The sequence below is a fragment of the Columba livia genome, chromosome 25 (genome assembly GCF_036013475.1).
Source record: "Columba livia isolate bColLiv1 breed racing homer chromosome 25, bColLiv1.pat.W.v2, whole genome shotgun sequence".
NCBI classification, from domain to species: Eukaryota; Metazoa; Chordata; class Aves; order Columbiformes; family Columbidae; genus Columba; species Columba livia.
In genome coordinates this window covers 793866-808217 of record NC_088626.1, presented here as the reverse complement: position 1 = coordinate 808217, position 14352 = coordinate 793866, and the positions used below count along the sequence as shown (strand labels likewise).

At 61.6% G+C, this 14352-nt stretch overlaps 1 protein-coding gene across 1 annotated transcript; it reads left to right on the top strand.

The window, feature by feature from the left end:
• The first annotated feature begins 2077 nt into the window (after positions 1–2077).
• On the top strand, positions 2078–4873 carry ZNF703 (zinc finger protein 703). The gene is made up of 2 exons (XM_065040884.1): positions 2078–2391; positions 2716–4873. Exons 1-2 carry the CDS (start codon positions 2179–2181, stop codon positions 4093–4095), a joined length of 1593 nt encoding a protein of 530 aa, XP_064896956.1. The 5' UTR covers positions 2078–2178; the 3' UTR covers positions 4096–4873.
• The last annotated feature ends 9479 nt before the right edge of the window (positions 4874–14352 follow it).

Genomic DNA, 14352 nt, shown 5'->3' with positions numbered 1-14352 from the left:
GCCCCGGAGGCTTCTCTTCCTCGTGCCTCGTGCGCTGCAGATGCGTCGCCGCTGCTCTCAGGCCCTTGTCCACCGCACTCGATGTTTTGTCAGGGCCGTGTTGTTGTTGGCGCACAACTCAGGGACTTTGAGGAAAGACTTTTCTCTATTTCCTCCCAACTTGAATGGCTCCTTTGAACAGCAGCGCCTCTCCGTCCACGTCCCCCTGTCCGGCTGAATCCATCTCGTGGTCAGCGTTGGGAAAGGGGAAATAAAAGAAGGAAAAAGCCTCACGAAGAGGGAGAATGGACAGGTCTGACCATCGGGGTGACTGAGAGCGGCTGGAGAAGCGGGACTGGACGTCGGGCCGTGCCAGGGCGCTCGCGGGGGAAATCCAGCCAAGGAGCCCGGAGCAGACGGGCTTGGTGAGGGGCGGCCACATGAACTTAATAATAGCAACGTTGTCGAACATAAAGCATCTATCAGGAGTTAATATGATTAATGACAGGTGTCTGTCTCTCTTTCCCCTCTCCGGGCAGGCCGGGGGGACTGAAACCCCAAGGCCGGGTGGGCAGAGCTGGTTCGTCCCACCAGCCCTGGCTGCACCACAAACCGTTGCCCTGCCACCTGCTCTTGGCAAAGATGCACCCGCAGCCACGGGGACATGCAGGAAAACACAATAATGGCCAATACCCAGAGCCGGGACCGTGCCGAGGGCACCGTGTGGTCAGAGGGACAGGTCACCAGGATCCCCGTTCTGAACTTTTTCCAGGTAAGTCCTGGACACATTCCTGATGGCTGCGTATTTGTCAATGGTGTGAAATGATCAGTCACCGGTCACCACGCCAAGAGCAGAAAACGCTGCAGTGGCCGCCACTGCTGTTAAAATAAAGGCTGGTGACTGCAACACACGCAAGATAAACCAGAATGTGTGCAAACCGTGTTGGCCCTTCAGGTCTGGGTGACGCTGCTGTCCCACCAGCAGCCCCAGCACCGTCCCAGTTGGCCACGGGTTGTGCCTGGGGCCAGCAGGACACAGACCGGGTGCAGCAGCCACCGCAGCCCAGCTGTGCCAGGCTGATCTTACCTAAGACAAGCTGAGCCGCGCAGTGCCATGCTAAGCTGTGCCAGCAGTGCTGTGCCAGCTGAGCTGTGCCACGCCATGCCAAGCTGTGCTATTAGCACCATGCTGTGCTGTGCCATCCGAGCTGTGCCATGCCACAACAAACTGTGCCAGCCACGTCATGCTTTGGCAGCCACGAGAAACAGTGCCAGCCATGCTATGCGGGCCACGCTATGCCATGCCAAGGTGCGCTAGCAGCACCATGCTAGGCCGTGACATACTGACCAAGCCGTGCCATGCCATGCCATAACGGCTGAGCTCTACCATGCCATGCTTTCTGAGCCGTGCCATGCCATGCCATAACGGCTGAGCTATACCATGCCATGCTTTCTGAGCCATGCCATGCCATGCCAAAATGGCTGAGCTATACCATGCCATGCCTTAACAGCTGAGCTATACCATGCCATGCTTTCTGAGCCATGCCATGCCATGCCAAAATGGCTGAGCTATACCATGCCATGCCTTAACAGCTGAGCTATACTATGCCAAGCTTTCTGAGCCATGCTGTGCCATGCCATAATGGCTGAGCTATACCATGCCATGCCTTAACAGCTGAGCTATACCATGCCATGCTTTCTGAGCCATGCCATGCCATGCCATAACGGCTGAGATATACCATGCCAAGCTTTCTGACCCTTGCCTTGCCATACCATAACGGCTGAGCTCTACCATGCCGTGCTTTCTGAGCTGTGCCACGCCATGCCCAGCTGTGCCATGAGCACCACGCCATGCCGTGCCGTGCCGTGCCAGCCGAGCCGTGCCCGCCGCAGCCCGTGCCCGCCGCCGGTGTCGGGCCGTGGGCGGTTCTCCCCACGCGGCGGCAGCGCGGGGCGGTGGCGGCGGCTCGCCCCCCCCACCGGCGGCTCTCCCCGCCCCGGGGGCCCGGCCGGGCGCGGATTGGTGCGCGGCGCCGGCCCCCTCGGAGCGCGGCCGCCATCGGGGCTATTTGACGTGTCGGTGGGGCCAGGGAAGGGTTTCGTCTCGCCGGGGCCGCCGCCGCCGCCGCTCCGCCGCCCGCCCGGCCCGGCCCGGCCCCGCGGAGCCCGGCGCCCCCCTCCCCCTTTCCCCCGCCCCAAATGAGCGGTGCCCCCGGCGGGCCCCGGCCGAGGACCCCGCCGAGCCGCGGAACCGCGGGCGCCCCGTCGCCCCGGCCGCCCCCCGCCGACCCGCTCCGCCAGGCCAGCCGGCTGCCCATCCGCGTCCTGAAGATGCTCAGCGCCCACGGCGGCCACCTCCTGCACCCCGAGTACCTCCAGCCGCTCTCCTCCACGCCCGTCAGCCCTATCGAGGTCAGTGCCCGCCGCCCCCGCCCGCTACCCCGGGGTCCGCCCGGGGCTCATCCCGGTCCGGCGCTCCCGGCTCCTCCCGGCCGGGCTCATCCGTTCGCGGCGCTCCCGGCTCCCCGCGATCCGCTCCTTCCCTGCTCTCCCGCCGCAGCCCGGCTCCCCCCACCCCACCCTGGCCAAGCGCATCTCCCCGTCCCCCCATCCCCCGCGCCCTGGCTCCGCGCCGGGCTCGGCCCCGCTGCACCCGGGATTTTGGGGGTGGGATGGGGGGGCCGGGCCGGGGGCACCGTCGGGGTTCCCCCCTGACCGGCTCCGCTCCGCCCGCAGCTGGACGCCAAGAAGAGCCCGCTGGCGCTGCTGGCCCAGACCTGCTCGCAGATCGGCAAGCCCGACCCGCCGCCCTCCTCCAAGCTGAACGCCGTGGCCTCCGCCGGGCTGCCCGCCGCCGAGAAGGAACCCGCCGCCCGCCCCGCTGCCCTGAAGCCCCCGGGCAGCGCGGACGCACCGCCCGAGGACAAGTCCAGCTTCAAGCCCTACTCGAAGGGCGCTGGGGAGCCGCGCAAGGAGGGCAGCGCAGACAAGGCCGGCTTTCGGGTGCCCAGTGCCGCTTGCCCGCCGTTCCCCCCGCACGCCGCCGCCTCGCCCGGCAGCTCCCGCGGTGCCTCGCCGCAGCACGCCGACCCCAAGGGCACCGAGGAGAAGAAGGAGCCCGAGGCGGGCAAGCCCAGCCCCGAGGGGACCGGCGGGGGGCTGGTGCGTGGGGCGGCGGAGCCCGGGGCGCATGGCGAACCCCCCTCGGGCCGCAAGTCGGAGCCCCCCGCCCTGCCGCCCGCCGGCCATGTTGCCCCCGTCTCGCCCTACAAGCCGGGCCACTCCGTCTTCCCTCTGCCGCCTTCCAGCATCGGCTACCACGGCTCCATTGTCGGTGCCTACGCCGGCTACCCATCCCAGTTTGTGCCCGGGCTGGACCCCACCAAGCCGGGCCTGGTGGGCAGCCAGCTGCCGGGGGCGCTGGGGCTGCCGGGCAAGCCACCCAGCTCCAGCCCGCTCACGGGGGCCTCGCCGCCCTCCTTCATGCAGGGATTATGCCGGGACCCGTATTGCCTGAGCTACCACAGCACCTCGCACCTGGGCTCCAGCAACTGCTCCAGCTGCGTGCACGACCCCGGCAGCCTGAAGAGCGGATACCCCTTGGTGTACCCCACGCACCCCCTGCACTCGGTGCACACCACGCTTTCCTCCAGCGGCACCCCCAGCCTGCCCGGCCACCCCCTCTACACCTATGGCTTCATGCTGCAGAACGACCCCCTGCCCCACATATGCAACTGGGTGTCTGCCAGCGGACCCTGCGACAAGAGGTTTGCCACCTCGGAGGAGCTGCTCACCCACCTACGGACCCACACGGCCCTGCCAGGGGCGGAGAAACTCTTGGCGGGTTACCCTACCTCCGGGCTGGGCTCCGCAGCCTCCTGCCACCTCCACCTCCCGCCCGCCGCCCCCGGGAGCCCCAACACGTTACCCGCCTCCCTCTCCTTGAGGAGCCCACACACTTTGGGACTAAACAGGTACCACCCCTACGGCAAGAGCCATTTGCCCACGGCCGGCGCGCTGCCGGTGCCCTCCTTGCCGGCCGCCGGACCTTACTACTCTCCATACGCGCTCTACGGCCAAAGACTAACTTCAGCTTCTGCACTGGGATATCAGTAACCGCGGCGGCCCCTCGCCCTGCTCAGCCTCCTCCTCGCCCCAGCCCCTCGCTCCCTCCTTGGACTGTGTATTTATTTACTGTATGTTAGCTTAAAGCTGGGAATATAAGTGCATTAATACACCGATGAATCAATGGTATGCAAACAGTCTGTGTCCAAAAAAAAACAAAAAACAAAAAAACAAACAAAAAAAAAAAAAAGAGAAAAAAAAAAAAGAAAAAATCTTTCCTTTGCAGGTGTGGGGGTTTTGGTTCCTTTTGGTTCCTTTTGGTTTTCCCCTTCTGTTTATTTTGATTTTTCTTTTCCTCCCTTTTCTTCTTTTCCCCACCGAGGAATTCTTGCATGACTCCTGACACACAAGGAGAGAAAGAAAAGGCCTTTTCCTCCCCCGCGTCCATCGTTAGGATTCTGTTCCTCTTCATTTGTCATCTTAACACATGTAATGTTTATTTTTTTAAATTTCTCTTTATTTCTTGCGATGTGTCCGGGGCCGGGGCGGCTGTGACGGACGGACGGGCGAAGGCCTGGCCGCACAGCTCCCTGTCCCACGGCTCTGCCGCCGTGACCGCCGCTCCCACCGCGGCCGTGGGAAGCGGCACCGTGTGTGTGTGTGTCCCCCCCGGGGGGCGAAGAGCGGCGGCTCCAGCGGGCAGCACCGGGCTCAGCGGAGGGCGCTGGGTCCCGCGACCGGAGCAGCGGGAGGGCGGCGAGCGTGGCGGGTGATGAGCTCCGGCTTGGTAAGTCTGATTTTGTTAATAAATGACTCTTGGTTATATTCACCCTGTGGTGTCTTCTCTTGTCCCTCCCTGCACTCCCCCCTTCCTGTGCTGCCGGGAACCTGCGTTCTTGGGGGCTCCGTACCGGGCCTGGGGCTCTGTACTGGGACTGGGAGCTCCGTACCGGACTGGGGGACTCCGTACCGGGCTGGGGCTCCGTACCCGGGCGGGGGGCTCTGTACTGAAGCTGGGGGCTTCATGCCGGGGGTCTCCGTAGCGGGCCGGGGGCTCCGCACCGGGGCTCCGTGCTGGCCCGCGGGCTCCCAGCACCATCTAGCGGCAGCGGCGGCGGGTGCGGCCGGTCCCGACCCCCGGTGCTGCGGGACCCTGCCGGCCCCGAGCGCGGTCCCGCCGCATCCCCGGCCATCGCCGCATCCCCGGGCCGGGTGGCCGCGGCGGGCCGGGGGGACTCGTGTGGGAGAAACGGGGCGTGCGGTGCCTCCTCGGGTCCGTTTCCTCGCGTGTGCGTTTCCCCGGGAGGAAAGCGCCGGGTTTCTCGTGCGTGGCGGAGCGGGGAAGATTCGAGAAGGCGTTTGAGCTGAAACCGATGCAAAGAGTGCCCAGTGCCCCCCGAGCAGATGGCAACCCCTCTCCTGCCTGCACCCGCCGCGGGAATTCAGCTTTAGGGACGGAATTGCGATGTAACCGGGGTCCTGCTCCCGCGTAGGGGTGCGTGGGCAGCCAAGAGCTGGCGTGGAATCACAGTCCCCCTCCCCATTTAACATTTTTGCCGTCTGTGGCTCTGAGATGGGGCTGGTTCCCACCGCTCCTGCCTGCACCAGGCCTGCAGCAGCAGGGGTGCTGCCCCCCCCAGGCCCCAAAAAAGGGGCTTTTCTCCCAGCAGCAGGACCCCGGCTGTGCCCCACTGCCCTTTGAGATCTCACGTGCTCCTATTGCCCCACATCACTTCTTTTTTTCTTGCTGTTGAGTGCTTTACGCCTGTTGCGTTTTGGGTGAGTCATGCAATTAATCGCACTTAATTGCCTTCTCTATGTTGCCTTATGCCCTGTGTTTAAATTCCTTTGTGTCCTTTGAGCTGAAAAATAATGTGCTTAGAACAGGGGCTTGTTTTGCCAACGGGAATTTTATTTTCCTGCCTGTTACCGCGAGCGTGGCCGTGGGCATGGGGCTGGCGGGGGGCCCCGCCGGGGTCTCCTGCTGCAAACCTGCTGGTTGCTGGAAATGGGGGCGTTTGGTGGTGCTGGAGGCCGGTCTCCCCTTGGCCTGCGATTTGGCAGGGCTGGGTTGGGAGCAGAGGGGCTTTGCTGCGGCTGTTTGCTCTGCCCGGTGGGCGGCAGTGCCGGTGTGTCCCATCCTGTGTCCCAGCTGGGTGCTGGACCCGTTGCAGCTGGTGCTCACCGCGGAGCAGCGTGTTGGGGTATCGGGCACAGCACTGGTGGGACAGCTCCTGTGCTACCGCGAAGACACGCGGTGGCATTTGAAGGTGTTGTGTGCACCCCTGGCCTCGGGAGCATCGCTGCTCCGGGGTTGTGGCCCCCGCTCCTGCTGCTGATGCTGCTTGGTGTCGGCCTCGCTTGGGCACTGCCAGTCCCCGGGATAAATCACGACTCCTCGGCTGCAGCTCCAAAATGCCTGTCGCGTGTCCCCGGTGCAGCGTTTCATCCCACCGTGCCCATCCCCATCCATAGCCCGGCATCCATCACCAGAGACCCTCGTGCCGCGGGGCGAGAGGGCGATGCCGCGGTGCTGGTGGATGCACATGAGGCGATAGAACAGTGCAGACCATGCCAGCACTGGGGGCCCTGCCATGCGCAAGGGTCCATCTCCCCTCTCCCCCAGGCCCCTCCTCACACCAGGGTGCTCCCAGCTCCAAAACGCGGCCCCTGCGCACTCCCTGCGCCGGCAGCGGGAGCTGGATGCTGCTCGGTACGTCCTGCCGCGCACAAGGCTCCCCGAGGAATGTTTTTCCCCTCCCTAAAGACTGCAGCACTGGGGCCAGGCTGTGTGAATGCTGCAAAGTAGCATCTGATCGCAGCCGACACTCGGAGGCTTTATCTGCTGGGGAATGATTGTGGTGCCAGTATATTAAATAACTCCCTATCTAATGTATGCCCAGGTTACTGCGGAATTCATTTTATAAGAGCACTGGGATGCACTTTATTAATCATTCTGTCTAACAACCTGCACTCCACAGTTTCAGTTTGATTTGATTCAACCCTGTCTTTCTGCAAAATATATAGCTGAGTGGGTCGGATAATGTATGGCTTAATTTAGAGTTGTATGGGTTTGAATTACCATTTTCATAATGTGCTGTGCATTAATGTGTTGCATCATTTATACAGAAAAATGTGTGAGGTTTCAAACCTCTCCGGGAGGCAGAAGTCGACCAAAAGGAACGTGGAGCGACAGAAAAAGGCCCTTTCAATCCCAGCCGTGGGGGGTGTTTTGGGGAGGGAGGGCTGGGTTAACACAGGTGGGTGCCGGACACGGGAGCAGCGGGTTTGGGGCTTCCCTCCCTATTGCAACTTCTGCAGCTCCCCCCGAGCTGCCGGGACCTCCAGCGCTTGACTCGCCGGTGACCCCGGTGCCGGCGCTCGCCGCAATCGCACCCGCCGTCAGTCACCCCGCGCCGCGAGGAAAAGGCTCTGATTATCCAAATACAGTCATTAAAGGGGAAATGTGTTTTTAGGACTGTCAGAGTGATTAATGAGGGTTAGCAATCCTTGCAAATGCACTTGTTTAGTCTAACTGGCAGCCTCTATTTTCCTATTGATTTATTGCGGCCGTTGCCGGGGCTGCGGTGTGTGTGGAGGGAGCCGGGCCGGGGCTGTCGCGGCGGCGAGCGCGGGTGCGCGGCGGAGGGGCCCGGCCAAGCGGCACGGCACGGTTTGCCGTGCCCGGCTGTTGGAGGCAGCCGAACAAAGGCAACATTATCCCTTGTGCCGGGGAAGGAATGACTTGGACGCACATGCAGAACAGCTCCACCGTGCCGCGTGCCTTATAAATATCCCCGTTTGTAAGGCCCGGAGCCCATCTGACCACAAATGATCCATCCACCTAATAAATATGTGAATGAAAGAGCAAGGCCATATTTTGTTGTTGCTGTTGCTTTCCTTCCTCTCCTGCGCGCAACCCCCTGATGTCTTTTAGGTGATGCGGAGGTGTCTGCCCGCAGACGGACAAGGCGTTTCGGAGCACAAGGTCTTCAAGAGCTGGTGCGCACCCGCCAAGAGGAGGTCAGGTCAGGATGCCGGGGCCGGAGCACAAGCGATGGTGGGTGGATGAGAAGTTCCTCAGCTGCATAAAGCAGCTTTTCTTTCCACTAGAGCCGCGGTGGAAGCCCCGGAGAACACGGGCTCTGTGTTGGTCCTGGCAGCCGCAGCGGAGCGGCCACGTCCCGTCCCCCGCCAGCGTCCCCACGGCCAGCACAAGGTCGGGGCTTTGCTTTGGGGGATGACTCGTGCTGCGTGTGCCAAGAGAGGACCCGGAGGGACAGACCGAGCCCTGGAGACACCCCTGCAGCCGACACCGCCTCCACGGAGCTCCTGCTGCCCGCAGCTGAGAAAGGAGCAGCTGGCAGCCACACGGGGCGGAGGGGGCAGCTGGGGACACCGGGATGCAAAGCTGCTCCCCCGTTTTGCAGCCGTGACCGTGGCCCCGTTCCGGAGCCCAGCACTGCCCTGGCCTGCGGGTTTTTTCCAGCGAGAGCACAAGTGATGGAGGCCTTGGAAGAGAAGAGCAAAGACCTTGAGGCGCTTGGGGCACCCCAAGCCAGAAGAGTGTGGGCGAGCGCTTGGGGTGCTGCGGTGACCGGGAACACAGCAGGTGGCAGAGGACTTGCATGTGGCTTCGAAGCCACCGCTGTCACCTCCCTGGCCATAAATCAGCGTGAGGTGCGGATCCTCCCAGCGGCACCGGCGATGCTTGCAGCAGTGCTGAACAGACATCTTCCCACCGCTCCAGGACAGCCGGGTTTGGCCGGTGACCAGTTACCGGTGCCCAGTGTGACCCGTGGCCGTGGCTCCCTCCTTCCCCTGCAATGTCCGATGCTGGTGCCAGCCCAGCGTGGCCGTCTGGCATGGGGCTGTGAAACCCCCTGGTCCTCGTGCTGATCTGCGCAGATCTGCCCTGGTGCATGCAAGCCATCCTGTTCTGTTCCTCACCGTGATGTGTGGCTAATAGTTATCTCTGTTTGTTATCACAATGAATAACTGAAGAGTCATAATTCTGTATACAGAAATGTTCCAGCTAAACGCTCGCTGCGGGAGGCGCTCGGCTGATGCCTCAGTTTACAGAGTATCTTCCTTTAGCTCAACTCACAATAACAAACAGATTTCCACAGACCGTAATGTTTTCTAACACGGTGTTTATGGAAACTTCCCGGAGCAGCTTTCCCGTGACTTCACCCACCTTCCATCGCGGTGCACGCGTTGGGATGGAGGAATGCGACCTCTGCGAGGACGGGCCCGCGCGGGAGCTGCCTTCGCAAGGCGAGATGGTGGAATGTGGCTGTGGCACGACAGAGCTGGGCTGGACGGGCTGAGCGGAGCGCGGTGACACGCTCGACGCCGTGCGGGGGGCAACGTGACCTCTGCCAACGCCCCGTGGGCCCGAACACCAGGGATCATCCCTCCTGCCCCAGCTGAACCCGGGGCAGCCAAGGGACCTGCAGCATTGTGGGCATGTGGTGTCTTTGGGGACTGTAAATCCTGGAAATCCAGCATCCTGCTCATGGACACCCCGCCGGATCAGGGACCTGAAATGGCCTTTTTGTGCCTCCCACGTCTGCAAGAGGGCAGGTCCCGGTGCCACGCCGGTGCCCAGCGCATGTCCAGCAGCACTGGTGCCTCACTGGGAGAGGGACGTGCTGCTGCCCCCGAGAAAAAGGGGCTGGTGGAAGCCCATGGGTACCGGTGCCTCCTCTCCATGAGCAGCTTCTGCAGGAGGGGTGGCGGGGACAGAGGAGACAAGCATTTTCAGATGTGCTGCTTGCCGGGCAGAGCTGCTGTAGAAGCGCCGAACTGCTGCTGGAGCGACGGTTCCTTTTGCGGGTTTCAATCTGGTTCCCTTTGCGGGTTTCAATCTGGTTCCCTTTGCGGGGTTTTGTCCCAGATCCCCGCTCAGTCTCGGTGACGTTCATGGGGCTGGAGCGGGACGGTAGCCGGGTCCTCCCTCCGAGCTGGAAAGAGCTGCAATCTGTGGAAAATGTCTCTGACGTGAAGCAAAGTGCCAGCCGGGCTCACAAGGGGCTGCTCATTTCTCACAGGCACGGAGCAACCCGAGGTTTGCGAGAGAATTATTGCTCAACCTGTCCCAGATAACAACCGCTTGCATGGCAGGGCTGGAAGGGGAATTCGCTGTGCCGGCTGCTGGGAAATGGAGCTGAACATCCCTTTGTTCCTTCTGGGGTTTCTGCAGGTGTCTCAGGCTCTGGCTGGGTTTTGTGCTGGGAAAAGCTCCTCGGGAAGGCGCTCGCTGGGTGCTCGTCCGGCTCGTCCAGCCGCGGGGATGTGCTCTGCCTCGGCCGCTGCGTTGATAATCCCCAGACTTCCACGGCTCAAATGCTCAACTCACTGCTGGCTGATGAACCTGCCCGGCTTTTTGGGGGCGCAAAGCCAGGAGCAGCCCTGGGACCAGGCTCGGGGGTTCTCCCCAGGGTTCCCATGTCCCAGCCCCAGCAGTCATGTCTCTCGCCTCAGGTGCGTCCTGGTGCGGGGCAGAGCCCGCAGTGCTCCCACCATGGGGGGAGCTCCCATGGTGTTGGGGTCTATCATGCTGGTTTTGGGGTCTATGGTGCGGTTTTGGGGTCTGGCTCACGCTGCTTGAGCACTGGGGGTTGCATCCAGCACTCGACAGGCTCGCAGATGGTTTTGGGGGAGATGGCAGCCAGGGCAGAGCCAGCGCGGGGCTGGTGGCTCCAGCTTGGCAAGGGACGCTCCGTGCTCGGCACCGAGCTGTGGCACAGCCAGAGGGTGCGTGACGGGCACAGCAGCTCCAGCTTGCACCCCACAGTGCACGCTGATGCCCGTCGCTTGCACCCCAGCAGGACTCAGAGGTGGGTTTTTGGGGAGAGGGGCCGGTTTTCTCCACGGGGCAGAGCAGGGTACCAGGGATGCTGCAGCATCCCACATCCCGCCGCCCGGCGTGCCCCTGCTCATCCCTCTCCCCTGTGCCCTCGCCACCGCAAATGGCCCTTTCATCTCTCGGGGAGGCACAAATGGAGCTGTCAGATGCCATCAGCCCTGCGATATGACAGGTTGCGGGAGCCGGGGCCCCTCGAACAGAGCAGCCTTGTCTGTCAGAGCCGCCTGACACTCCCCATAATGGCCAGATGGATGAGACTCTGAAAGTAGGGCCCGGCGCGTTTTCAACTCTATTTTGGGTGAAAACACTTCTTGAAAGATCTTGAAAGGAGCTGGCAGTTGAGTAGTTCAGATGATTAATGAGCCCTGGCTCTGGCGGGTGGATTTCTCGCGCCGTGCCAGCAGCCGGGCTGCTGCAGTGGCCAAGACACGCCGCGCTCCCCCCGGCCCCCTGGCCTTCCCGGAAATGACACCAGCGCGACAGGCCCCGCATATGGAAAAAGTTAAATATAAATTACTGCTGAAAGAGGCCTCGCTGAGCCGAGTTAGTTAAAGATGTTTATGGATTCAGAAACACGGGCCTGCATATGTATTTAGGGATGACAAATGTGATTCAATAAGTCAGGAATTTCTCCGTGGGCTGAGGCGGGACCCGCGCGGGCGCTGCTCCGGGCTCTCGGGCTCGGCCGCGTCAGCGCCATAAATCCTGCGGACAGGCTCCTTTTTCCTTCCCGGGCAGCTCGGGCTTCGTTTTCATTTCTTTCCCCGGATCAGCGCGAGTTGCTGCATCTCCTGCACCCGGGATGTGGCACCCAGACCTTCATGTGCATCCCCCGGGGGGCTCCGGAGAAGTGATGGGTGCTCCGTGTGGGTCACAGGGGACTGCGCTGTCCCCGCTGCCACCAGCACAGGCACCCGTCCGTCCCCAGGCTCTCCCGTCCCCCAGAGCAGCGCTCAGCAGAGCAGCCGGAGCCTTCAGGACTGTCAGCGGATGATTAATGACCAACAAGCCCGAAACTGCCCCGACTGCCGGGCTGGGTGTTGTTTGACCCGGTGCTTGATGGGTTCAGATGTACTGCAGCAAGCCGCTTCGCCTGCGCAGCCTCGTGGCACAGGGGCACACACGTGTCCCCCATCCAAACTGCCCTGTGCTCCGTGCTGCTCTGGAGCAGCTCACTTGGGGAGCACAGTGTCGGGGGCCACAGCAAACTGGGGCAAGAACCCCCCTGAACCGAACTCTGGCTGCGGTGGTGTGGGGCAGGCAGGGATGTCCACAGCAGGGATGCTGGATTTGGGTGCCAAACCCCAGCAAAGCTGCAGTGCTGGGCAACACAGGACCAGCCCCTGGGCTCCCCCCATCCCGCTGCCTCCACGGGGTCCCAGGGAAGCCCCTTTTGGGGGGTCAGCCCCCGGCCGGGCTTTTGACCGACAGCCACATTCCTTTGTCCTGGTTTTATTCGTTAGCAGTGTTTGGCCTGGACACAGAGACAGCTAATGAGGGACTGAGTTTATTGCAGTTTGATTTTTCTGTTAAAACAATACAATAAAATAAATGCACTTGGAAATCTGGTATGTGTTTGTACATAGTAGATTTATGGCTCTGGAGGCTTCCAGGGAGACGCAGCCTTTCATTCCCTTCCTTATTGGAACAGATCATATTGCAGAGTTTAAAGGGCTCTGGAGTTGTGATTTATTTGAAGGGAGAAACTAGGGAAATCCAACTATCTGTTCCCTGGCTCAGATCATGCAGTAACTCCCCGGCCAAGGGGCCGGGGCTGCACCTCCTCCGCGGATTTGGTTTTTCCCCTCCTGTCGCTTACTTTATCCCACTCTAAATATATCACAGAGACAGGGCTGACTCCTGACCTGGGCTTCAGCACCTCGCCGCGGCTTCCCCAGCCCTTCCCAGAATCCCACAAATAAATCACCCTCCTGGAGCCCTTTCCAAGCGCCTCTGTGCCGCTCACGGGATGGGACCTTGATCCAGAGCAAAGAGCTGTTCCCCGAGCCCCAAAACTGGCTTTTTCTAAAGCGTTTGGCACTTGCAGGCGGGAACTCTCTGGGTTTCGGTGCAAAACCCCTCCTTCCTCTCCCTGCTCCCGGGTACCTCTGGGAAGGACCCGTTTGGGTCCCACCAGCAGCATCCATCCTCCCCATGCCGTGTCGGATGAAGAACAGAAGGAGCGACTGAGGTTTCCAGCCCGCGGGGACCAATGCTGGTGACCACCCTCCTCCTCCTCCTCGCACCCCAGCTCCATCCCAGCGTCCCCAGCCTGTGTTTTTCGCGGGGTGTTTTCCCTCCCCGCACACAGACGGGCTCTGTTTGCCATTAACTTCCCTCCTCTGCCCTCGGAGCTGATCCGAGTGCTAATTCTCACGCATGTTTCGGGTAAATCCACTTTCTTTTCCCGGGATGAATTGTGGTTTCCAAGCGCCATTAATCATTTCCCTTTAGAGAACGGCGTCGGGGGGCTGGAAACATTGCTCCTTTCTTTGCGGGAGGATGACCTGGCACGCTGGCGCCCGGCCATGGCGCTGGCGTCTGCGGGGCGCACGGAGCGAAGCCTCGGGGTGAGCTCTGGGACGGCAGCGTTGGCTCCCACGGGGACCATCCCCTCTGAGAATGAGCCCCCCCGGCCCCGACATTTGGGGCGAGCGAGAGGATGGAGGGAAAAACGCTGCTGAAACACCACTAATTTTAACCCGTTTCAGAGAACCGCTTCCCCAAGGGGATTGCCCCCCGAGCTTGTTTGCCCCGTGAGATGTGGGGACACGAAATCAGTCCAGAGGTGCAGGCAAGTGTGTCCCGATGGCAGCGAGGTGCGGGGGACAGCGAGCACATGTGGGTGTTTTCCCCTCCCCAGCTCGGGACTGTCAGCGGATGATAAATGGCCAGCGCCGCGGAACCGCCTTGATTGCCAAGCGCTGCATTGTTAGCCCTGACATGGAACGAGCCCGGACATACTTTAACACAATTCTGCACCCTAATCTGCAAATAACGTTCGATAGACTTAATTTGTTAAGTATTTCCCCCCGCATGGTCCCCCTCCCCATCTCCTTTCCCTGTCAAAGCCACGTCAGAGCGGGCAGGGGCCTCACAGCCCCAACAGCACCGCAGCCCCAGTGCCATTCGGCCTCGGGGCGCTTTCCAAACATCTTGTTGAATGGTTATTGGGCATCACGGGGATGAAATGAGATGGAATGGGATGGGAATGGGGATGGAATGGAAATGGGGATGGGAATGGAGATTGGGATGGGGATGGGGATGGAGATTGGGGTGGGGATGGGGATGGAGATTGGGATGGGGATGGGGATGGAGATTGGGGTAGGGATGGGGATGGGGATAGAGATGGGGATGGGGATGGGGATGGGGAAGGAGATGGGGATGGAGATGGGGATGAGGATGGAGATTGGGATGAGGATGGAGATTGGGATGGG